The 26,304-nt window shown below is 41.5% G+C and overlaps 1 protein-coding gene across 4 annotated transcripts; it reads right to left on the bottom strand.

Moving 5' to 3' along the window:
* Positions 1 to 5,266: 5,266 nt before the first annotated feature.
* Positions 5,267 to 24,706, bottom strand: LOC127537566 (gastrula zinc finger protein XlCGF26.1-like). Of its 4 annotated transcripts, none has more exons than XM_051960165.1 (4): positions 24,609 to 24,706; positions 21,955 to 22,056; positions 10,001 to 11,704; positions 5,267 to 9,721 (listed from the first exon to the last, which is right to left on the bottom strand). In XM_051960165.1, exons 2-4 carry the CDS (start codon positions 21,970 to 21,972, stop codon positions 9,476 to 9,478), a joined length of 1,968 nt encoding a protein of 655 aa, XP_051816125.1. In that variant the 5' UTR covers positions 21,973 to 22,056; positions 24,609 to 24,706; the 3' UTR covers positions 5,267 to 9,475. The 4 variants fall into 4 exon arrangements, with proteins under 4 accessions (XP_051816125.1, XP_051816121.1, XP_051816123.1 ...); XM_051960161.1 differs by having other exon boundaries at positions 5,267 to 9,724; XM_051960163.1 differs by lacking the exon at positions 24,609 to 24,706 and adding an exon at positions 22,471 to 22,655 and having other exon boundaries at positions 5,267 to 9,724.
* Between the last annotated feature and the right edge of the window lie 1,598 nt (positions 24,707 to 26,304).

Here is a 26,304-nt window from a genome sequence, read left to right on the forward strand (position 1 = left end):
CGGAGCAGCAACCCAGGTAGCTGCACCTCCAGACACCCAGACATGAGAGGAAGCAAGAGAAGAGCCATCGCCTCCATGGATTTGCAGGCACTGCGTAAATATCGCAGACATGAACTGCTTGCCAGCCTCCGAAAAATCACAGGCTCACCGGATGAGGAAGACGATGTTTCCAAGGCAAAACCTGCCATTGGAACAACTCGGAGCAGCAACCCAGGTAGCTGCACCTCCAGACACCCAGACATGAGAGGAAGCAAGAGAAGAGCCATCGCCTCCATGGATTTGCAGGCACTGCGTAAATATCGCAGACATGAACTGCTTGCCAGCCTCCGAAAATCACAGGCTCACCGGATGAGGAAGACGATGTTTCCAAGGCAAAACCTGCCATTGGAACAACTCGGAGCAGCAACCCAGGTAGCTGCACCTCCGGAGACCAAGACATGAGCGGAACCAACAGAAGAGCCATCGACAATGGTTCGACTAAAAGTAAAAAACCATACCGCGCCGTTCCGTTTAACAGAAGAATGGCTGACCAACTGTCACATCTCAGCCATGGTAGAAACTCTGACTCGGCACCCAACAGAAATTCCTCTGATAGGAAGGCAAATCACAGACATGAACAGCGCGCCCAGTTTCAAAGAAGGCAGCGCCCTCCTGCAGCTGTGCAACGATGTGGGCCTCAAGGGGTGAGCGTTGCAAGACAACAACCCCATGCCAGCCGCAACACTAGGAATCGAGTTGCACGCAGGCAGTGGAACACTGGTCGTGCATGGGCTTGGCAGAGGTATCCCAGCTACCAAAGGCTGACCAATCCAAGGCCCACTTGGTACAACAGACCAGCGTACCAAGCTGATTATCATCGCAGACCCTTTTACAGAAACGCTTCTCGTGCAGGCTTTGCACAGAGACAGCACAGTGGCAAATTCTGTCACTGCAAAGGCCAAGTAAAAAGGGACAACCAGCAACGGTTCAGACCACAGCAGAACCGCAGGGGCAAGTTCAACAATGTACACCAGAGACGCCCACAGAACCATTGAAGTTCCAGTGGAAATTTGCTCCAGCCAAGAGACAACAGAGTCAGCAGCAACCAAGGTAGTCGTAGTGGCCCCCAGACTGGCCACCAGCTGACCACAAATGTCCAGCTATCAAGTCCTAAGGTTCCTGATGCAATGAGCACACTGGCGTCGGCATTCTCCAAAATCACCCTTTAATTTGTGTAAATTTTTTTAGTGTCAACACCACCACCGAAACAAATAATTCAAATGACCCAGAAGATGGACAAAATGTCGAAGGCCATGTTCAAGGACCTTCAAAATATGTTTGGCTCTGCAGAAAAGCTGCTGGAGGCAGCCATGAATGTACAATATCCATCTTTTGATGAAGCTGTGGTGTTGGCTTTGAACAACCTTTCCTTTCCCTACTACTCTTTCTTTTTATTCTTTTTATTCCTCCTTTCCTTTCCTTTCCTCTCCTGTCTTGTGTCATGTCTTGTGTCCTGTCTTGTGTTCTCTCTTGTGTCCTGTCTTGTGTCCTGTCCTGCGTCATGTCCTGCGTCCTGTGTGTTCTGTGTTCCCCTCTAAAGAATCGCCACCTTATCGCGGTGGAGGGGTTTGAGTGTCCCTGTGATCCTGGGAGCTATGTTCTCCGGGGCAATAGCCACTGGTAAATTGGCTCTAGGTGAGGGACCAGACAAAGAGCGATTCTGAAAACCCTGATGACATTTAACATTTTTTTTAATTACATTTTAATCGAATACAATGTTTTCAGTATTTTTTTAAATAGCTGTAAGAATGAGCTAATCATTTTTTATCATGGAGCAATATATAGTGTCACCACAAGGCTTCAGCTCCCAACCTGTTGCAATTCTAGAAATATTAACCTCTCGATTTTAAGATATCAAAGAATAAAAATCAAGAATAAATCTTCAGAAAAATAAAAAATACAGATGGTCTGAATACCCCTTCTTTTTAACATGTTTTCATTTTTTTTCTACTTCAAAAATAAAACACTTTATATTTGTATTGTCCAAAAAACAGAAACTAGACAATTCCCGCACACGGAAATCGTGGGAGGGGCTCGGGCCGGGCGGCGCTCGGGCCCTCGCGCGACCTCCATCCGGAGCGGGCGCGGGAGAGGCGTATTTCGGCGTTTTCCGGTCCGTCGCAGGCTTTTATTTCTTTTACTTTCTTTTTCCGTACTTTTATCGCTCCACTTGTGATATTTTCTCACTTTTTGTCCTTTCTGTCTTTGTGAAGCTATGAGATGTAAATAAAACTGAATTGAATTGAAAAGTTCTGATCCTAACAACTAAATGTTCATTTAATCTTAGGATTTCTATTAGTTAGACGTTGAAGCCACTGTTGTTTTTAACACATAAATGTGAGCATTCTCCATATGAAATAAAAATAAAATTGTGCAAAAATATAGCTGATTCTCCTGTAAACTGAGGAGCTGCAGAGCTTCTTCTAGAACAACAGCCGATGCAACAAGAGAAGCACAAGAAGAAAGCAAAGATGGCCGCTGTTCATCCGTTCTCCTTCAAACAAATGATGAAATATAATAATAAACACATTAAAACACATTAACACACACTATAAACACATTAGCACACACCATAAGCACTTTAAAACACACAAAAAACACATTAACACACTAAAGACAGGTTAAAGTCATCAAGTAATGAAACAATTTTATAATTAACATTTAAAATACATTGAGAATGTGGTTATGTTTTCCTCTGCTGTCAGATCAACTCTGTGTGTGTGTGTGTGTGTGTGTGTGTGTTCATCATCATCAAAAAATGCACATTGAATGTGCATTTTTTGAATGTCTTTGATCTCTGTGATGTCATCACAACTGACAGAAAGTCCACAAGTGACAGAAAGTCCACAAGTGTAACTCAATAACTCAGTAACAGAGTCAGTTCAACCCACGATTTCTCGTGATTAGCTGCGATTTTTAACACTCACCGGACTTTAGCAGAGAAGAACCGGAGTTTGTGTGCACTACACAAAATGCACCGCTACAACAACCTGTGCCTTGGAAATCTTTCTATTTCCAAGGCACCAAGAGATGCCACCACAGCCAAGGAACCAAAGAGGAATTCTTCTGATTTGTGGGTCCTGCGCACGCAACAGAGATACCAGCTGTTGGCTCGCTACCGCAGAATCTCAGAGTCAGTGATTGATGAGGGTGTTAAACCTACGGCACATGGGTCACACAGGAGAGCTATTGCATCCATGGATTTGTTGGCACTGCGTAAACATCGCAGATATGAATTGCTTGCCAGCCGCCGAAAAATCACAGGCTCACTGGACGAGAAAGACAATGTTTCCAAGGCAAAACCTGCCATTGGAACAACTCGGAGCAGCAACCCAGGTAGCTGCACCTCCAGACACCCAGACATGAGAGGAAGCAAGAGAAGAGCCATCGCCTCCATGGATTTGCAGGCACTGCGTAAACATCGCAGATATGAATTGCTTGCCAGCCGCCGAAAAATCACAGGCTCACTGGACGAGAAAGACAATGTTTCCAAGGCAAAACCTGCCATTGGAACAACTCGGAGCAGCAACCCAGGTAGCTGCACCTCCAGACACCCAGACATGAGAGGAAGCAAGAGAAGAGCCATCGCCTCCATGGATTTGCAGGCACTGCGTAAATATCGCAGACATGAACTGCTTGCCAGCCGCCGAAAAATCACAGGCTCACTGGACGAGAAAGACAATGTTTCCAAGGCAAAACCTGCCATTGGAACAACTCGGAGCAGCAACCCAGGTAGCTGCACCTCCAGACACCCAGACATGAGAGGAAGCAAGAGAAGAGCCATCGCCTCCATGGATTTGCAGGCACTGCGTAAATATCGCAGACATGAACTGCTTGCCAGCCTCCGAAAAATCACAGGCTCACCGGATGAGGAAGACGATGTTTCCAAGGCAAAACCTGCCATTGGAACAACTCGGAGCAGCAACCCAGGTAGCTGCACCTCCGGAGACCAAGACATGAGCGGAACCAACAGAAGAGCCATCGACAATGGTTCGACTAAAAGTAAAAAACCATACCGCGCCGTTCCGTTTAACAGAAGAATGGCTGACCAACTGTCACATCTCAGCCATGGTAGAAACTCTGACTCGGCACCCAACAGAAATTCCTCTGATAGGAAGGCAAATCACAGACATGAACAGCGCGCCCAGTTTCAAAGAAGGCAGCGCCCTCCTGCAGCTGTGCAACGATGTGGGCCTCAAGGGGTGAGCGTTGCAAGACAACAACCCATGCCAGCCGCAACACTAGGAATCGAGTTGCACGCAGGCAGTGGAACACTGGTCGTGCATGGGCTTGGCAGAGGTATCCCAGCTACCAAAGGCTGACCAATCCAAGGCCCACTTGGTACAACAGACCAGCGTACCAAGCTGATTATCATCGCAGACCCTTTTACAGAAACGCTTCTCGTGCAGGCTTTGCACAGAGACAGCACAGTGGCAAATTCTGTCACTGCAAAGGCCAAGTAAAAAGGGACAACCAGCAACGGTTCAGACCACAGCAGAACCGCAGGGGCAAGTTCAACAATGTACACCAGAGACGCCCACAGAGCCATTGAAGTTCCAGTGGAAATTTGCTCCAGCCAAGAGACAACAGAGTCAGCAGCAACCAAGGTAGTCGTAGTGGCCCCCAGACTGGCCACCAGCTGACCACAAATGTCCAGCTATCAAGTCCTAAGGTTCCTGATGCAATGAGCACACTGGCGTCGGCATTCTCCAAAATCACCCTTTAATTTGTGTAAATTTTTTTAGTGTCAACACCACCACCGAAACAAATAATTCAAATGACCCAGAAGATGGACAAAATGTCGAAGGCCATGTTCAAGGACCTTCAAAATATGTTTGGCTCTGCAGAAAAGCTGCTGGAGGCAGCCATGAATGTACAATATCCATCTTTTGATGAAGCTGTGGTGTTGGCTTTGAACAACCTTTCCTTTCCCTACTACTCTTTCTTTTTATTCTTTTTATTCTTTCTATTCCTCCTTTCCTTTCCTTTCCTCTCCTGTCTTGTGTCATGTCTTGTGTCATGTCTTGTGTCCTGTCTTGTGTCCTGTCCTGCGTCATGTCCTGCGTCCCGTGTGTTCTGTGTTCCCCTCTAAAGAATCGCCACCTTATCGCGGTGGAGGGGTTTGAGTGTCCCTGTGATCCTGGGAGCTATGTTCTCCGGGGCAATAGCCACTGGTAAATTGGCTCTAGGTGAGGGACCAGACAAAGAGCGATTCTGAAAACCCTGATGACATTTAACATTTTTTTTAATTACATTTTAATCGAATACAATGTTTTCAGTATTTTTTTAAATAGCTGTAAGAATGAGCTAATCATTTTTTATCATGGAGCAATATATAGTGTCACCACAAGGCTTCAGCTCCCAACCTGTTGCAATTCTAGAAATATTAACCTCTCGATTTTAAGATATCAAAGAATAAAAATCAAGAATAAATCTTCAGAAAAATAAAAAATACAGATGGTCTGAATACCCCTTCTTTTTAACATGTTTTCATTTTTTTTCTACTTCAAAAATAAAACACTTTATATTTGTATTGTCCAAAAAACAGAAATTATAGAAGATAAGTCATGTTAATATTCTAACATATTCAAACAACCATACAAATAAAAAACGTCATTATCATTGTTTAGTTGAGTAGGCCTATTATTTGTTACAGTTAACAGGCTGTTTTTTTGTTTGCTTTTTTCCCTCTTTTTTGTGGGCGCCTTCAGCTCCACTTAATTTTTTTATTATTTTTATTTATTCATTTATTGATTTGTGGCCGCCTATTGACGCAGCCGGTCCGCTTTATTTATTTATTTAGCCTAATCATTTGCGGCCGTCTATTGATGCGGCTGCTCCGCCCCGCTTTATATTTTCATTTATTTATTTGTTTGTGATGCTGCCTGGTGGCAGCCGCATGACCAGGCAGCCACAGTGGCATTTGCTCACATTGCCCAATGGCCAGTCCGTCCCTGGTTCTGTCCTTCTAATGATCTTTGAAAAAGGAAAGCTCCCTGTATTGGATCTCTCGGTGCACTCATTACATTGTTCTCCTAAATAGATCAAAATTAGAACAGTTGAGAGGTACTGTTGTGAGTGCAATGTCAACACTCATGATTTGTTCACGTTGACCATTGTTTTGATGCCATTTAACAGAGGGGACTAGAGCAACACTGTAACAGGCTTGATTTTCTTATTGAACTATGTTCACATGTCCCACCATGTGACTTGCAGGCTCTTTTCCAGCAGCTACACCTGAAGCTTTTTTAGAGTTTTTTAGAGAAAGTATCAAAAAATATATATTATTAATTTAAGGTAACCCTAATTTCAAATCAAAAATATCTCTGTAGATTTGAGAAATCTTGTATGTTATGAACCCCAGCAGAAAATGAACTGCCTTTCTGTAGCAGAGCTCCAGTCAACGTCGTCTTGACAAGTAATTCTTGTGTTCAAAACCGAAGTACTTCAGCTAGTAAATACTATGTAAGGCTTGATTAAAGATAATACACTTGTTTTTATGAATCAGTACATGCCATGTTCAGTTTCACTCAGAAATGTCCAGTCTGTCTTCTTTCACCCTTTCCACTTCATAGCATAAAGACTCTGCATGACATCAGAGTCACAGGAGTCAATTTTACTTGACCAGTCATCTTCTATGAGAGCATTAGAAATTAAAATGCTTCCATTTTGAAATCAGCATGTCAGTTGCAACATCACAAAGCAACATCATGCTGCATAAACATGTTTTTTTCCCCACCTATAGCACTTGGTTAAGTGTATTAAAATTCAAATTATAGTCACTTCTCTGGACAAATTTTGAATGATATTTTTTCAAAACATACCCTCATTCTGTGATTGTGCCATTTGTCCTCTAGGGGACAAACTCAGTTTCAAATCATTGACCATCTCCCAAAAAAACTTTTTTTTTTAAATCATAAACTGTGGAGATTTACAATGCTATCTATGAAATATTAGTTCAGTATGTCAGACACTTTCTTAGAGGTTTTTCAGTGGACTGCAGACCCAGTTTCACTCATTTTGATTTTCTCACATTGAAATTTGAGGCTGTTTGAAGATGAATATCTCAAGAACAATTCTAGATAAAAGCCTGAAACCTTCACTTGTTTGTCTTGCTAACGTCAGCAGATCAGATTGCTGTTAAATACAGCAGTGGATTGGACATCCCATACATTTGTGAAATACTGCATTAAGAATCACTTTGAGGTCTTCAAGAGTCATTTATTTTAGTACAATCATAAAACTAAACACATCCTAATAAAAGACATTAAAACTGAAAATTGACTGGTTCCATAAAATATTTCTTGTAAACAACAAACCAAAAAAATATCATTTGTATTTGTGTCTTTCTGATGCAGCCACACCCTTAGAAACACACGAAAAAGACTTTTCAACAAATATTTCATAATATTTAAGATTGTGTCAAATTTTCAGGGTGTCTCTGTGCTTGCGCTAGCCATTCTCCACTTCGCCATAGGCAAAGCCTTCCTCAGGATGGCAAAGCCATTTTTAGCATGTTTAGCCACGGTGGCGAAGCTAATTTTGCCTAATAAATGTGAAAAAAGGGTTAACTTGCAACTTTTTTGTAATTTGCCGAGCGATAATCAAAGAAAATAACAAACTGCGTCTCCTTTACTGAAGAGCGCTACCGAGTATAACCAGAACGACCTGAATGCTTCCGATCATTAATAGATGCACACTGTCACGTGTCTCGTCTCAGCCAATCAGAAAAAAGGATACAGACTAACCCAGGTGTTGTGCAATTTTCACACTCCCCGGAAAAATCTGACTCCCCCTTCGCGTGAACGCGTGTGACTTACTTTTCACTCTGTGGCCACTTGACAGGTTTTTCTGTTGTACGTTTACTGCTTTTGCTGTTGTTTTTGGGTTAAATGTGACTAAGTGCTGACCTGCAGACATGTTTTCCTGTTAAATATGATTAGGTGACATGTTTCTCCTCCTCTTCTCATCCGTATGTGCGCACCCTAAATGGCATTGGGGAGATCCTACGCTACTCTCAGCTTCACTCCTATGAGGACATCAGGACAGGACAGGGTGTAGTCGCCAAATATTGTTCACATTCCATCAGTGTTCTACACGTGTCATTAAAATAATTGTTCACTGAGAAAACTTTATATCTCCTTACTTAAAATCAGACTCCCCTAAGAATGCAAGATATGGCATCAAAATATGTCTGGTATTTATGTATAAAGTCTTTAATATAAGTATAGTTCTAGTTTTAGTATCGTAGTAATTTCTTATTGTTGTTATTTTTATAGGGACAGTTAACAATATAATAGAATTGAAATTCTTTATTTATCCCACACCTGGGAAATTATTTGCTACAACAGCTAAAACACCAAATCACAACAAGTTTAAAAAAAAAACTCGTAAATTACAGTCTGTAAGAACAGAATAATAAAATAAGGGGCTAAATGATCACAGTATGGCAGATTAAGAACAGAGAGACCATTTCAAAACTAGGACTTTAACAGAAATATGCAGGTTGAGTTAAAAGTGCAGATTGTATGATATGAAATAAAATCTGGAGTCAGATTTTTCTGGGCCACTTGACAAAATCTGACTCCCCTACTATTCTTGGAATGCAAGAAGTGGCAACCTCCAAACTTTCTCAGCTACAACATCTGCACCTCTGCTACTGCTGTGTGAAGTATCAACTATGTATTACTTATTACTATCATTACAGGAGAGAAGTTGTAGGGGTAGTCAGATTTTTCTGGACCACTTGACAAAATCTGTCAGATTTTCTCCACTTTCTCTCCTGTAATGACTACTTCACACAGAAGCAGAGGTGCAGATGCTGTAGCTGAGAAAGGATAGATAGATAGATAGATAGATAGATAGATAGATAGATAGATAGATAGATAGATAGATAGATAGATAGATAGATAGATAGATAGATAGATAGATAGATAGATAGATAGAAATCCTCAGGCCAGTAATCTCCTGAATTAATTATGATTAATCATCAGAGAATCACTGCCAATGTCATGGTAATGACTGGATGCAGCTAATTTACAAAGAAATGATTCTGAACTACATGTCAGCTTTCAAAGATTGGACTTTTCATAGAACACTTCATGTTTTTATATTTACAGACTGACAGACAGGAACCCTAAGGCCAGTAATCTCCTCAATTAATTTTGCTTAATCATCAGAGAATCACTGAACCAGCTCTGCATCTAACGGGTTCCTGCAGCCCAGAGGGATCTGAGGAACCATTAAGGTGGTAATTGAGGAAATTCGCCCTGCTGCTCACTGCCTCCATCCAGACGTCTATCCCTCTGCCACTGATAATTCATTTAACTGAGTAACCACTTTGAACGGTTTGATTAATTTACCAGTCACATCTGTTAACGACAGCTTTCCTCTTAATGGATTTTGCAACGAAGCAACGAAGACACTAAACAAGAAATTAGACCTGAATTCTGTGAAGCCGGATCTCAAGGACTTTAAGTTTGTGGAGGACTTCATGAACTTTTACTGAACCCTGCATGGACAAATCTTCTTGGCAGGGGTTCAGTCTGTGTCCAGTGTGCATACGCTGGTGTCGTTGTAGGGTTCCTTGTTGGTTGGACGTTGGTCCAGACTGGTCAAAGCAGCACTGTTCACCATTGGCAGAGTGCTGACAAGTCTGAGAGTTTTGTCCATCTGTTCCATTCTGCTTGGAAAACAAAGAGAACGTCACTGTTGGAATTTAACATTCAGTTGTCTGATTACATCAGAATTCCTAATCTAACCTACATCCCCAGATTAACCTGGACCAGATTTCTGTGACAAAACCAATACAGGTTAGACTGAACGATAGCTGATAATGTGTTAACAGAATTCAACCGACCACAGTTGTTCAAAACTGTTTTGAAACAATTTTGCAGCAATATCCAAAATTATCCAATACACAATTGTGTGTACACTGTGACTGAGACCAGTCTTTACATACCTCACTGTGACACTGATTGAATGCTTTCTTTCTGGTGCGGATCTGCTGGTGTTGTTTCAGGGAATACAAAGTTGTAAAAGTCTTCTTACACTCATCACATCTGTATGGTCTCTCCCCAGTGTGGACACGTTGGTGAACTTTGAGGTTTGCAATGTAGCTGTAGCGTTTCCCACACTGATCACAAAGGTATGGTTTAACCCCAGTGTGGGTCACTTCATGAGCTTTTAACTGTGAGTACAATACAAATGGTTCACCACAGTGATCACATCGGTACACATCATGTCCAGTGTGGATGCGTTGGTGACATTTTAAGCTCTTTTGGTGCTTGAAAGTTTTTTCACAGGAGTCACAGTGGTACCGCTTTCTACCAGAATGGGGGCATTGATGGATCAACAACTGTTCATGCTGAGTAAAGGTTTTCACACACTGATCACAGTTGAATGGTTTCACTCCACTGTAAATGAGTTGATGGCTTTTTAAATGAGTCTTCCGAGTAAAAGCCTTACCACACTGATTACAGCTGAACAATTTCACTCCACTGTGAATGAGTTGATGTCTTTTTAACATACTCTTCTGAGTAAAAGCCTTTCCACACTGAGCACAGCTGAATGGTTTAACTCCACTGTGAATGAGTTGATGGCTTTTTAACTGACTCTTGTGAGTAAAAGCCTTTCCACACTGATCACAGCTGAATGGTTTAACTCCACTGTGCATTAGTTGATGGCTTTTTAACTGACTCTTGTGAGTAAAAGCCTTTCCACACTGATCACAGCTGAATGGTATAACTCCACTGTGCATGAGTTGATGACTTCTTAATGTACTCTTGAGAGTAAAAGCCTTTCCACACTGATCACAGCCAAACAATTTCACTCCACTGTGAATGAGTTGATGGCTTTTTAACTGACTCTTCTGAGTAAAAGCCTTTCCACACTGAGCACAGCTGAATGGTTTCACTGCACTGTGAATGAGTTGATGGCTTTTTAAGTGACTATTGTGAGTAAAAGCCTTTCCACACTGATCACAGGTGAATGGTTTAACTCCACTGTGAATGAGTTGATGTCTTTTTAAGTCACTCTTCTTAGTAAAAGCCTTTCCACACTGATCACAGGTGAATGGTTTAACTCCACTGTGAATGAGTTGATGGCTTTTTAAATGAGTCTTCCGAGTAAAAGCCTTACCACACTGATTACAACTGAACAATTTCACTCCACTGTGAATGAGTTGATGTCTTTTTAACTGACTCTTCCGAGTAAAAGCCTTTCCACACTGATCACAGTTGAATGGTTTAACTCCACTGTGAATGAGTTGATGGCTTTTTAACTGACTCTTGTGAGTAAAAGCCTTTCCACACTGATCACAGCTGAATGGTTTAACTCCAGTGTGCACGAGTTGATGGCTTTTTAACTGACTCTTCCGAGTAAAAGCCTTTCCACACTGATCACAGCTGAATGGTTTAACTCCACTGTGAATGAGTTGATGTCTTTTTAAGTCACTCTTCTGAGTAAAAGCCTTTCCACACTGATCACAGCTGAATGGTTTGTCCACAGTGTGAATATGTTTGTGAATTCTTAGCTTTGTTGCTGTAATAAAAGTCTTGTCACATTGCTCACAACTCAGTGATTCATCTCTTTTTGCCGTTGTTGCTGAACCATCCTTATCCTCCTCAGAGGTCCCACATCTCACTCCATTGCTGTGTTTACATTTCTGTAGCAAAAGACAAAGATAAAAACAGAGGCAGTGATGGAAGAGCAATCATGAAAAAAATTGAACCTAAAAGTCTCAATTCCATGTAGTTGGACATGAGGCTGAAACAAAATCAAGAATCTGCAGACATGCTAGCAGCTTTGTCATTAGAAACCTAGAAATGTGTCAACAGCACACTCACAATGTCAACAAAACTATTTTCACAGGCCGATAGTTTTCAGCTTTCTACACGGTAGTTTAAGAATATTGGGTAGTAAAATCTGTCGATCAGCGTGAAAAACAAAGCAGAGCTCGTGACTGATGGGATTGTACCACCAGGATCTCTTGATCCCCAGACTTTCCGTTAAGTTACATTACTGGAGAAATGTACAATTTGAAATTTCTCCTCGGGGATCAGATGTTGATACCAGTCCAGAAAAGATCTGTAATTCTGCCACTGAATTCTGGATTTGGCCCGAACGACCTGGGAAATTTGTTGTGCAGCAGTTACACAACCGTTCACCATCAAACAACAAAAGCAACAAAACAGTAAAACACAGGGATGTCAACAGGAAATTCGTATTTCAGCTGAAAATTGACGGGGCGGGGTGGAGGGGGCGGGGCGGGGGGGCTGAAGCTGAGAGATTTATAGAAGTCATTTAGACTGATAAAAATGGTCAAAAACATAACACTAGACTTGTTTCAGTCAGCAAATTTAATGAAAAGTTAACTTACATGTTCTTCAATCTTTTCTCACTATCTTCAGTCCAAAATATTTCACAAATCTATGAGAGTTCTATTCTACTATGTACAATATATACAAGTCAGTTCACTGCAACACTCCTATTTTGTCAATTTTCTTCTCTTTGCAGCAAGCTGTCTAAGTCTCTGGACAGCCTTCCTTTTCAACTCCTGCTGGTGGGCTTTTCTGGCAGCCATTTCCTTCTCTTTCAATGTATCTTTTGCCTTGGCACTTGAAGTAGCTGTTCATGCTGCTGGTGTAACTGTCTGACAGTGCTACGCATCCACGCGATCCGTAGTTAATCAAATCGTTACAATACACACAAAAAGCTTTTCTGGCCACGTCTGGTTTCTTCAGAAATTGTCCAAGTGTTTCCGTTACCTCGTCGATCTTTGAGCCAATTTTCACCTTCACAGTGACTTTTCTCTCCAGCCATTCCCATCGGAACTTATTTTTGACACTTTTGTCAATTTCTGTGACTGATAACTCCTGATCCTTCGATAAAATCTCATCATTCCGCTGAGCACGATACCAAATCTCCAAACATCCGAGTCGAACACGCCACCATGAATTTGTGACAAAGAATGCTACGAGCAATTTGATTGGTCCAAGCTTGAAGCTGTCCAACTGCTGGGCCGTTTACAATCGAACGATAGCTTCAGGGAAAATCTCACAGGAGTGAGGCGTGAGTTTCGTAGTGAGGCGCAAGTTTCGTTTAACGAAACTCACGCCTCACTCCCGCGAGATGTTAACAACGTTAACATCAGCGACAATAAAGTACCTAACCCCCCTAAAATTTTCTCAACAGATTTAGAGGATTCACAGAAATGTTCAAATTTGACATTAAATCGGCGGAAATCCGCGGATCCACAGACAATTGTCATCCCTGAAAACAGTTAAAGGAACAGCAACGATTAAAGGAAATGTTTTACAAACGTAAAAAAACCACAGTAAAACAATTAAAAGCAAAATAAAAGCCATTTAAAGAAAAATGAAACAAAACATAAGAGACAGGGACATCGGCAGCAATCTTGGTCATTTAGTCAGACGTCGTAAAAGTTTTCAATAAACGGCCACCGATGTAATCAGGTAGAGGACTTTTCTTTGGTCTGCACTGTTTGAGACACCAGATTACATTTTTAACATAGATTTATTTCCAACCCGGATAAAAGAAAGGGATTCTGTGGAGACGCTGACATGAGACAGTTTTTAGTCTCAGCATGTTTAGCCCTAAAATCATGGGAGTCAAACCTGACATAAAAACTGTTTAGACTTTGAGCCAGCTCTAAATCAGAATTATAACCGCTGAGCTGAACTCTCTCATTGACACATTAATTAGTTCCAGTGATCAGATTCATGCCGTCCCAGACTGAACTGAGGTTGTTCATTTGGAGCTGAGACTCAAGTTTGTCTTTGTATTGTCTTTTGTGGGTCCTGATCTCCTACTTTATTTCCTTCTGTCAGTTATACAGATTTAGTGTATTTCCTTCTCTGAAGACTGTTTTCTTTATGTACAGTAGGTCTTTAAGCTTCTTAGAAAGCCATGGCTTAGTGTTTGGATATAGTTTAACAGTTTTATCAGGAATAACACTGGTTTCACAGTCTGTGACCCAGCTGCTCACAACATCAGTTGGTTCATCAATATCAGCTGAGGACTCCTTAAACACATCCCAGTCAGTAACCTCCAGACATCCCTGCAGAGTGTGACAAACTCTCACTCTGATGTTCTGCACTTTGCCTTGCTTCGGTACAGTGGTAGACAGGGATAAGGAGGATGCAGTTGTGGTCAGAGGAACCCAGAGCAGAAGCACCTTTTTGCCCACAGGTATTTATTTCACTGGCCTTTGGACGGATATAGACAAGTTTCACAAATATTTGGGGAAATTTCTGAGGCAGATATGAAGGGCACAGTGAAGCAGAAAGCAGTTCTAAGTCAGTAGTGCACAGTTTCTCCAGGACAGTGTCAGATTTGCACCAGCGCTGTCCTTGTCATTTGGAAGACCCACTTGAGCCCAAGCTTTCATTTGCTGGCTGATGTTGCTTCAATAATTCCACATAATGTTCGATTCTCTTGATGCCATCTATTTTGTGAAGTGCACCAGTCCCTCCTGCAGCAAAAACACTCCCACAACATGGTGCTGCCACCCCCATGCTTCACAGTTGGGATGGTGTACTCAGGCCATCCTCAGCCAGCATCTTCACAAGGTCGTTTGCTTTTGTTCTGGGGTTGATGAGCACATTTCCCTCCAAAACAATTCTAACCTTAACCAATCTCCATCTTGAGCAGTAAGATGGCTTGACATTCCCATGGTGTTGATCTGGGCATGTAGTTATTTGGACAGATAAACCTCAAACCACAGCAATCTGGAAATTGCACTCAAGTAGGGATGTAACGATTACCGGTTAAAATGATAAACCGCGGTAAAATGTCTGACGGTTAGTAATTCCGTTTCAAATTTTAATTACCGTTAAACCGTGTTTGATTGCCACAATCCGGAAAATCTCAGGAATAGGCGTACTACTGTTGTGAGAAGTGCAGCAGCATGCAGCCAATCGGACACATGCGCCCCGTGCGCATGCGCACTGAACAGTAAACAACTCATAAATATGGCGGAGGGCAGCAATACCGGCAGTGGAGAGATTTTTCCACCGTCGAAACGGACCAAGTCTGAAGTCTGGGCGTACTTCGGTTTTTATAAAGACACGCAAGGGAGACTGGTGGAAGAAAACAGCCCAGTCTGCCGAAAATGCCACAAAAAAGCATCGGCAAAGGGTGGAAACACGTCCAACATGATGGCTCATCTACGGGACCACCACCCGCAACTGTGCAGCGAGTTAAAGGTAAGATAACTTAAATGAATGCATGTGGGGCTTAGGGAACCGTGAAAACGGAGCGTGATCGTCTCGTTTCTACTCCGGCACAATACTAGCTCCGTGGCTAAAGCTAAATGCACCGTTGTTGCCGACAAAGTCCGACATAGAATCGTCTCGTTTCTGCTCCGGCACAATACTAGCTCCGTGGCTAAAGCTAAATGCACCGTTGTTGCCGACAGAAAGTCCGACATAGAATCAACGGCCGGTTAATGTTCAGAAGACAGCGTTACATGGTGTGTGGGTGGGTGTGGGAGAGGGGGGCGTGTGTGTGTGTGATGATGAATAATAATAATTATTTAATAATAACCATTATAATTTTGTTTTCCTCTTATTTACAGAGAGGGCGAGTAATGGACAGAACCAGGACAAATCCTCCAACAGCTTGTACTTCTTCGGTCACAGTGGCACAAACAATAACTCAGGCGTTTGAAAGGAAGGCTGCTTATGCACCGACTTCAAAACATGCCAAAGACCTCACAGCAGCTATCTCGTATTTTATTGCGAAAGACATGATGCCATTTCAAACTGTTGAGAGGCCTGGATTTTTGAACGTGATGAAGGTTGCTGTGCCTCACTATAAAGTTCCTTCACGGAATCATTTTTCCAAGACTGAAATCCCAAAGATGTATAACGATCTCAAAGCTGAGGTTGCAAAAAGTGTAACTCAGGGAACATACTACGCTGCAACCACAGACATCTGGACCAGTGAAAGTGGGGCAGGGCAACCCTACATAAGCTTCACCATACACTACCTCAGCCCAGACTGGAAGCTGTCATCACACTGCCTGGAAACCCAGTTCTTTCCAGAGGATCACACGTCTCAAAACATCACAGAGTTTTTCGAGAACATGCTGGAGGAGTGGGGGATCAAGAAGCAAGACCTCTGCTGCATTACAACAGACAATGCAACCAACATGGTGAAGGCTTTTGAAGAGTTCACAGATCTGTGGCTTGGGTGCTTTGGGCACAACTTAAACCTGGCCATCTCAAAGGCTCTGAAAATCCAGAGGGTGGACACAGCAGTCAGAGCCTGCCGTCATCTCGTCCAAGCCTTTTCACGGAGCTGGAAGAGAAAGAGAGCACTGAAAGAAAAGCAAAACACTCTCAACGTTCCACAGAAGGCTCTCATCCATGATGTGGTGACAAGATGGGGATCTACACACAAGATGGTTGAGCGTTTCGTCAGCGAACAGCAGCCAGTCTGTGCCACATTGGCTGCTGAAAAAGGAACGTATCATTTAATGCCCAAGGATGCAGACATTAGTGTCATGGAGCAACTCTGCCAGCTGCTTGAGCCCCTGAGCAAACTGACTGACGCACTTGCCTCAGAGACACATGTGACGCTGTCAGCCTTGAAACCTCTTCTGGACCACATCACCCGTGATGTTCTGGTCGAAAAAGGTGGGGATTCAGTTTTGACCAAAGAAATGAAACGAGTGATGAGAGAAGATCTTAACAACAGATACACAGAGAAGGCAAAGACAGTGATGGACATGGCGTGTTTCATTGACCCCCGCTTCAAAAGCACCTTTTTAGATGAGCCTGAGGCTGCAACTGTTGAGAGCTGTGTACACGAGGAAGCCTTGAAACTAGCACCTGTAGAGATCAGGGAAGAACCACAAAGCATCAGCAGCACCTCCACAACACTAACCCCTCCAGCATCAGAGGAGAAAGGCCTGGCTGGATTGTTGAGAAAGATTTCCTCAGCAAGGAACCAGAGAAGGGAGGAGGGTCAGTTTATGACCACTGCAGAGAGAGTGAAGGAAGAAATAAAGCACTACTTGTCTCTGCCATCCATTTCAGCAGAGGAGGATCCACTTGTGTGGTGGAGGGGGCATGCATCAGAGCTGCCTCATCTTGCCAGGGTTTCCAGGAAGCTTTTGTGCATCCCAGCAACCAGCGTGCCATCCGAGAGGGTATTCAGTGCCAGCGGGCACATCGTCTCCCCTCAAAGATCACTTCTCAAGCCAGACAAAGTAAATATGCTGACATTTTTACGTTTCAATCTCAACTAGTGATCAAAGTCAGCAGCAAGCAACACCTTATGGTGAGGACTACAGACAATCAGTGTGGCTCATTTGATTTGTTTACATATTTTATGTTATTTTAACCACCATCTGCACTACACATTTGTTTACATGTGGTTATATTGTTCTTGCATCCACTTTACTGTTTTTTTACTACTAGTGTTATTGTATAATATTTGTAAGACTTTCCGAGCACTGAATGTGAAGATTCATACACTTTGCACAACAAATGTTTATGTTAAATGTTAATGTTTATGAGGCAGTGGCACCTTACTTCTTTTGTTGTACTTTATTCCAAATGTTGCTTTCAAGCAAACGGACTACCTCCTGGCTCTTTTAAGGTCCCCTCTTTAATTTTTGTAGCTTATTAATATGCTATTTAAGGTTGAAGTTCTTATTTTGATTGTTTTTTTGCTAAAATAAAAACGTTGTTCATTGATTTAAGTGTGCCTATGAGTACTTTTTAAACATTTTGAACATATTTCACAATACCGTGATAATATCGATAACCGTGATAATTTTGATCACAATTATCGTGATATCAAATTTTCATATCGTTACATGCCTACACTCAAGGATGAACCACACCTGCGGAGGCCCACAAATGTCTTCCTGATGTCTTGGCTGATTTCTTTAGGTTTTCTAATGTCATCACACAAGGAAGCAGTGGGTTTGAGGTGTGCCTGAAAATACATCTTAATCTATCAAAAGCTTTCAAAGTCAGGACATCATTATCTTGAAGGCATAGCAATCTTAGTGTATGCAAACTTCTGATTATAGAATAGAATTACGTTATTCAGTCCCTCCAAGATTTCGCGGGCGTTTTTCATGATTGTTGCGGCCGAAAATGCCTGAATTCGCGGCAGCTTTTCTAAAAAAAATTGCGATAAAAGTTGCAATGTTTTAAGCTTATTTGTTGTGATGAAATTGCGGGAGACAGTGACAACTACTAAAAAGCTGCATTTTTTCCAGATTGTAGAACATGTTTCAACGCTGTAATTGACAATATTTATTCCGAAATTAATTAAAAAACGTTCCAACCCATTTCCACAAAAGCTGGCACACCACAGTGGGAAATTAGCAGCAGCCAGATACTGGTTTAACATGATGTGGTTGGTAGATTTGCGGCACAAAATGCTAATTTACTATTGAATGAATCATATTTGGACATATCTGTCTGTGGCTTAAAAAGTTAATTTCACATCCTGGCACACATGTGTTCACAAGCACACGCTCACGGCTGGTCACGTCAACTAAAAAGAACAGCACAGAGAGCGCAGTCCTGCACCAAGACAGGTGTGTGTTCTGCATGTATACATACCGAATCGCGTGACCTAAATATGTAGCTGGCAACTGGAATTGATGGGACTCAGAAACACCCCCACAATTTAATCAGTTGTTCCTTGTGTCATTTCCGATACATCCACAGTGGTAGATTTGTTGTAGGATCACAATCATGTGATCGTCAGCGGGCCGCTGAGGTAGCGTTCACCTGTTGCCATGGTTACCGTGCCGCTATCAGACGCAGTGCCGCTATGAATCCTTAACAAATACGTGGATCCAAACTTTAAGCCGCATCACTGCTGAAGTCTAATCATTTGGTCCTTGTGTCATTTCTGACCGACCCTGAAAATTTCATTCAAATCCCTGAGTCTGTTTTTGAGTGATGTTGGTAACAGAGGAAGGATTCACACACGCCGATTGTCACATAACACTGCCGAGTTCTTTGGTGGAATAATTAAACTAATTTACCTCATTCTTTCAGTGCTCTAATGGATCTGGATGCAACGGTTTCCATCATGGTGATTAATGTGGTCTGTTTTCCGCTCATTTCAGCCGTTCTAATATGTTTCGTGTTTTTTTAAAGTGTATTAATCGATGATTTTTTTTCTTTTTTGTATTCCACCACAATATTGCACGGTTGTAAAACCGTTTAGCTTCACTTTGGTGAAAAACATCAGTGAATTAGTTGTTTATCAATGTCTTCAGCAGTAATTTTTGTTGGTAAATGAGAGACATTAGTACTGCACATGTCTGCATTTTCAAACCATAAACAAGGAAGTGAATTCGGTGACGTACGTGCATTAGGTTTGCGCTGGGGACTGCTATGATTGGTGGAACTCACGGGAGGCGGGCCAAAATTGCGGGAAAGTTGCGGTGATTGGACAAAATTGCAAGGCCACGCAAAATTCGCAGAGATTGGTTGATTTCGCGTGATCACAACATCGCAAATTCCTGGAGGGACTGCTATATTAATCCCCGAAGGGAAATTCAATTGTTTGGTCTTATCTTTTGCTTTTGAATTAAACAGTCCGATTGCTGATGGCAAGAAACATTTCCTGAATCTTTTTGTCCTGCAGCACAGGGATAGGAGCCGTCCACCAATGTTTTGTTGTTCACTGAGGCAAATGTGAAGTGGATGATCCATGTTTGTTAGAATGGCCTCCATCTTTCTAAGTGTCCGTCTCTCCACCTCATCCTCCAATGTGTTCAATCCGATTCCAACTACAGAGCAGCTTTTTTAATCAGTTTGTTCAGATGCCTTGCATCCTTGTTCTTTATACTGCCTCCCCAGCAGACTGCAGCATAAAACAGGACACTTGCTACCACAGACTGATAAAACATCTGCAGCATCTTACTGCAGATGTCTATTGATCGAAATCTTCTCAGGCAAAAAAGTCGGCTCTGGCCCTTTTTGTAGATGAAGTCTGCATTTTTAGACCAGTCTAATTTATTGTCAAGGTGGACACCTAAATATTTATATGATGTCACCACCTCCATGTCAACACCACAAGTGTTCAATGGATGAAGAGGGGTTTTGGATCTGCGGAAATTTATGATCATTTCCTTTGTCTTTGAGGCGTTGAATAGCAGGCAGTTTTTGTGACTCCAGTCACTGAAGGCACTTATCAGATCTCTGTATTCAGCTTCATGTCCATTTCTGATACATGCCACGATAGCAGTGTCATCAGAGTATTTCTGAATGTGGCAGGACTCAGTGCTGTATTTGAAGTCAGATGTATACAGTGTGAACAGGAATGGAGCCAGGACTGTTCCTTGTGGAGCCCCAGTACTACTCATTAACATCCCAGAAACACAGTTCCCCAGCCTGACAAACTGGCCTTCCTGTCAGGTAATCTGTGATCCATGAAAGACAGGAAGGATCCACTCCCATCTCTGTGAGCTTGTCTTTGAGGATGGTGGGTTGGATGGAGTTGAAAAACCAAAGAACATGATTCTCACATAAACTCCAGGTTCCTCCAGATGAGACAGGGCACGGTGAAGCATGAAGAGGATGGCATCATCCACTCCAATGTGTTTTTTGTATGCAAACTGCAAGGAATCGAGTTTGTCTTTGACCTCAAGCCTCAGTAGACGTAAAACCAGCTGCGCCAGAGTTTTCATGATGTGTGAGGTCAGAGCAATAGGTCTGTAGTCATTTAGTTCAGCCGGACATTTGATTTTTGGTACCGATACAATACAGGATGTTATCCATAGAGCAGGCAGCCTTTGCAGGTATGACTGCGTCTATAGAGAAGCTGATGTATTCAGTAAAACAATCAACCTGTCTGTCAATGTTCATACTGTCCTCATCTGTTTCCAGAAGCACATTCCAGTCTGTTGATTCAAAGCAGTCCCTTAGAGCTTCACTAGTTTGAGGAGTCCATCTTCTGATTTGGACTTTAGTTGCAGACTGTCTCAGCACACAAGGTTTGTAACAGGTCTGCAGATAAACCAAGTTATGATCTGACCTGCCCAGTGGTGGTAAGGCAGTAGCTCTGTAACCTTCTTTGACATTGGCATACAGCAGGTCTCGGGTTTTATTCTCTCTGGTAGGGCAGTTAAACTGTGTAAATCCAGTCAGATGAGAGGAGAGGCTGACATGATTGAAATCTCCTAATATTATTACAAGCGCCTCAGGATGTTGAGTCTGTATCCTAGCAACAGTATCATGCAAAACATCACATGGAACCAAGTCAGTTACCTTGGGTGGAATGTATACAAGTATTGTTATGATGTGACCCTTGGAACATAGTATGGCTAAAGTCCATAGTCAAGTCCAAGATTGTGAAGAAAGTAATAAAAATTCTATTAAAAAAATCTCTTTCATTATTCTGGCATTTAAAGATAATTTTGGTCATCTTAACCGACATAAAACAGGAGAAGCATTGCCAGATTTAATGTCAGATCGTGTAAATTAAAAAAAGGGTTATGTGTCGTTTATACAGTGCAAGTAAACTTCTGGGTTCAACTGTCTGAATTTCATGAGAAGGAAAAGGCTGGTAAACTCACAATGCTCAAAAGTATTATTCTCTACCAAAGAAAATGCTGCTCTTTACCTTCCTCAACAACTTGCTTGAAAAACAAGACTTTTCTTCGGTTACTTATCTTCATCACCATGTAAGACATTTTCAGAAAGTATGATCAGCAGCTAGTTCAGCCTCAAACAAAAAACAAGCAGCTTCCAAGCAGTCCACCATTATATCCTCAGTACAGCTGCTTCTGCAGAGCTACATCTCTCCAGCCAACGTCACCTGGCTTTGGTCGGCCCATCTAACCAACTGGAGCAACTTTACACATTTGAAAGAACAAATTCATGATAATAATGTTAGTGGTATGTTTCTCACTTTTTGTGAAGAATCCATGTTTCCTCCGTTGTTGAGCTCAGACTAAATGGCTGCCAACATTCCTCTGCTCCTCCGTCAGACTCTCCTCCTCCTGCCAATCACCTGTCACATCAAACACATCTTCATTAGGATACCACTCTATACACAAGTGTCAGAGTGTCCCATATGTTCATCAGCCAACACAGAGGACACATTTCAACTCAATAGTTCACTTTTAGCTCTTTTCAGTTTCAACTAAAACTGATACAAATGAACTTAAACTGTTAAAAATAAGGAACATAGACAGAAAACAGACATGGAAAAAGAGAATAAAGAGAACATAAAGATGCTACTGCAGTTGATTCAAGACAGGAATGCTGGTAGAAAACTGTTCATGCTGTAAGTTAGTGAATGTATTTTACTGCTCAGTGTTCTGTTTAAAGGCAGCTCTCACTCTCTGTTCTTTGCACTCTCCCATAGTGTCAAGTGTCCTCCCACTTTCAATGACAGGTGATTCGCATTAATGATATTTATCACAGTTTGTGCAGTTTCCCCACTTGAAAAAGGATGTTTCATCTACCCAGGGTTTGAGCAGGACTCCACTCATCAATCAGACAGTTGCTTTCTTTCTTTTCCCTCTTTTATTTTGCAGTGGTCACAAATTCATGAGATACAGAGGTGGCAACTTCCATAAGTCCATACGTTTAGTTGATAGATTAAGGTGGAAAACCTTTAAACAGAACACAAAAGGACAATGTTCACATTACTGCATTCAGCAAATAGTAACAACCATTCCTCATGGACATTTTCACCACATTGGCAAATGCTACTCCACTCAGTTTATGTTTATCAACCTCAACACCACATAAACTGAAGCGACAAATCATGGCATGAGCAATATTCAACCCAATACTATACCACACATGAATTTATCTGCATTCTAAAGAGTTAATTTTAAATCACAGTTTAAAAAATTACTCTGAGGATTTTTATTAAAATTTTTAACCATTTTATACTTTTTACTTCATGGTTTTAAAATTATTTTAAGTGCATAAAGTGCTTTTAAAGTGCAATCCTTTCCAGATCCAATAAATAAATAAAGGGCATCGTAAAAACCCACCATTACAAACAGGATGAATTCACTGGTCTTAGCTGGAACCCTCTAATTAGCACCAGAGCCTTAGAGATAGTAAGAGTTGCGACACTCCCATAGGGTGCCGTTGTACGCTTTCTTCCAGTCTACTTCCGGGTTGTGGAGGCTTGTTTAGTTCCAAGCACCGCTTCGACAGTGATAGCCAGCGTTCATTTGCACTGCAGGTCGTTGAGTATATGTGGAGGTAAGTTGATGAAATGCCTACCTCTTTTGAATTGTCAACTGCCTATATTTTATCAGAGGCTCTTTATGATGCATATGCTGAGCTTTATTTGTATTTGCGCAGCGTAATTATATATATATTTTATCTTGGTAGACGACCGAATTTCTGCTACTTGTTTTAGCTCGACTCTGCTGTTAGCTGTGAAGTTATCTCCAGGGATATATTGACGGATTAATTGTTGATGAGTTGCTACCTCTTTTTAATTTTAACGTCTTTATATTATATCAGAAGCCCTTTGTGGTGCAGACATTTATCTGTATTTGTGAATATTGGCAGATGACCGACTTTCAGGCATTGCCATGTGCTTGTAGCTGTTCTTTGAAAGCTACCTAGCTACATCGCTACCTCTTTTTAATTGTCAAGACTACGTCCTTTATATGAGACCCTTTATAATACATAAACTTATACTTGTAAGTATTTAACAAATATATTTATTAATATCTATCGTATCCATCTATCTATCCACCAGTATCCCGAGAACCCTCACTGAAGACACAAAGACCCTCATTGTTTCTCCCATTGTCAATAAAACATACTATTTCATTCATCAAAGCATAATGAGTTGTTATTCTTGAATATATATTTTGTGTATGTCTTAAAATGGTTATAGTGAGTCAACTCCTGCCTCATCAGAAGTGGTTGGACACTATCTGCTGAATGGACTGTTGTTACTCTGCTTTTCAATAATTGCCAGACTACGAGTAAGTGAATCAGAGAAATATAGACATTGCCTGGAAATACAATAATCCAGCTGGGCAAAAATTAACATTTTCAATCATCTTACATTTCTGTGTAAAAGTCGATTTTCCATGCCAACATGAATGTGAAACATTCCCTCCAAAACCCCAAAAGTGTCTTTAATATGTCACCTTACAGCTCAAAATGTAAAACTGACATTTACATACATACTCCAATGAATTAATAATCAAACAAGTATTTGGAGGTGTGATTTTATTCCTTTTTTACCGTGAAATCGCCGCTCTCAGTGCCATAGAAGGAAATGACAGCGCTGCATGTTTGGAACTATTCAGACTTACATGAACCACGTGACCGCCCCGCTGCGAGAGCATGAGTGTCGCAACTCTTACTATCTCTAGGGCTCTGATTAGCACCAATTAGCCTGCAATCTTATTTTCAACTGAACAATTTCAAACACACGGCAATTATTGGTAAACAGACAAAGTTCACAGCAAGCCGCTCGTGGCTGATCTCCGTGGCTAATGCTAATGCTAACACATACTGCAGTGGCACACATCGGCAGCTTAAACAGTCTTTTAGTCTCCAGAATTCTGCTCTTACCGGCTGCAACCCGGATTTTGGAGATGAAGGCAATCCTGCACAGTTTGCCGCAGATCTTGATGCTTTCCCAACAGAAATTCACGACACTTTGTTTGAACACGGTCATTCATTCTCAGCTCCTCCTCAGTGCTGCGTGTGTCTCCTTTTTGCCGCCGGTGACAAACCTGAAGCCGCAGATTGTTTCCCCCCAGCTGAGTGTAGGACCTGTGCGTAAATGCTTCTCCTTTGAGTTTTCAGCTCCTTCCAGTTTGACTTGACACATAGACTGCTTTGCACTCTGTGTCACCTGTACCTTCAGAGCTCTGAATAAAGAACAAAAGATTTATTGCAAAGAACAAAAAGGTTTTGCCTCCACAGCAGCTTGTTATGAAAATGATTGTATTTGATGATTGAATGTTCTTATTCATTGTAATACTGTGTGATGTGTGCTAAAAGAGGAACAAGGACACGAACTATCATCAATATCATTTCATCTTACATGGCTAATTTAAAAAAATATGACATTATATAAATATGCACTACTGTTCAAAAGTTTGAGGTCACTTAGAAATGTCCTTTTTCTTGAAATCAGTTCTTTTCAATGAAGATAGCATTAAATAAATGATAAATCCAGTCTAGACCTTGTTAATGTGGTAAATGACTATTGTAGCTGGAAACAGCTGATTTTTAATGGAATATCTCCATAGGGTACAGAGGAACATTTACAGCAACCATCACTCCTGTGTTCTAATGCTACATTGTGTTAGCTAATGGTGTTGAAAGGCTCATTGATGATTAGAAAACCCTTGTGCAGTTATGTTTAGCACATGAATGAAAGTGGGAGCTTTCATGGAGAACATGGAATTGTCTGGATGACCCCAAACTTTTGAACGGTAGTGTACAGAAGGATATGGAAATCATAACGCAGTGTTTGAGCGGTCGTAGGTGAGCTGGTGTGCTAAGGATGAAGAGTGGAAAGGCACTTGGTCCTGATGATATACCTGTGGAGGTATGGAAGTGTCTCGGAGAGGTAGCAGTAGAGTTTGTGACTGGGTTGTTCAACAGGATCTTACATAGTGCGAAGATGCCCGAGGAATGGAGGAGAAGTGTGCTGTGTTCCTCTGACACTTACTTGAACTAAAAGCATTTGAGCTGCACAAAGTGTGAAATGAGAGAGGAAGCAGTGAATCTCCAAACTGCTGACAGACTTTCACACATTATTGTCCAGTGAAAATCAGCTTTTTGTGCAGCCACACTTGATCCTGATTTTGAGTCTTTAAATCCTGTTCTAGGTTGATGAAATGAGAACTTCCTTCATCTTGTGTGTGATGGAGGAAGAATAAAGGTCTGTGGCTACAAATCCTGACTCTGAGTTCTTCATTACAAACACACATTATATCAGCTGGTTATTATTCATCTGCTTTGTTCTACTCAACATGGAACACAGAGATCAGAACAGGTAGAAATTTAAATATAGAACATAATTTATTTTACAGTTGTAAATTTGATTAAATAGAATTAAAAAATGTCAACATAAAGATCAGATCTTCATAATTTATCGTCTCCATAATGTAAAGTCACTTCTGTTCACCTTTTTGGTTCTGAATCAGAGAAAGCAGCATTTTCTCATCAATTCTGTCTCGTGCTTTAATCATTAATGTTTCAGCTTATCCTTGTTATTGAACTGTTTTCCATCATGATGAACTTTTCTTGCCAT

This window comes from Acanthochromis polyacanthus, chromosome 15 (genome assembly GCF_021347895.1).
Source record: "Acanthochromis polyacanthus isolate Apoly-LR-REF ecotype Palm Island chromosome 15, KAUST_Apoly_ChrSc, whole genome shotgun sequence".
NCBI classification, from domain to species: Eukaryota; Metazoa; Chordata; class Actinopteri; family Pomacentridae; genus Acanthochromis; species Acanthochromis polyacanthus.

What these genes read in the sequence shown, in the direction of transcription:
- LOC127537566 (XM_051960161.1), bottom strand. An exon ending in TCAATCAGTGTCACAGTGAG is followed by an intron (nt 9,725 to 10,000) that starts GTATGTAAAGAC and finishes TTGTTTTCCAAG; the next exon opens with CAGAATGGAACAGATGGACA.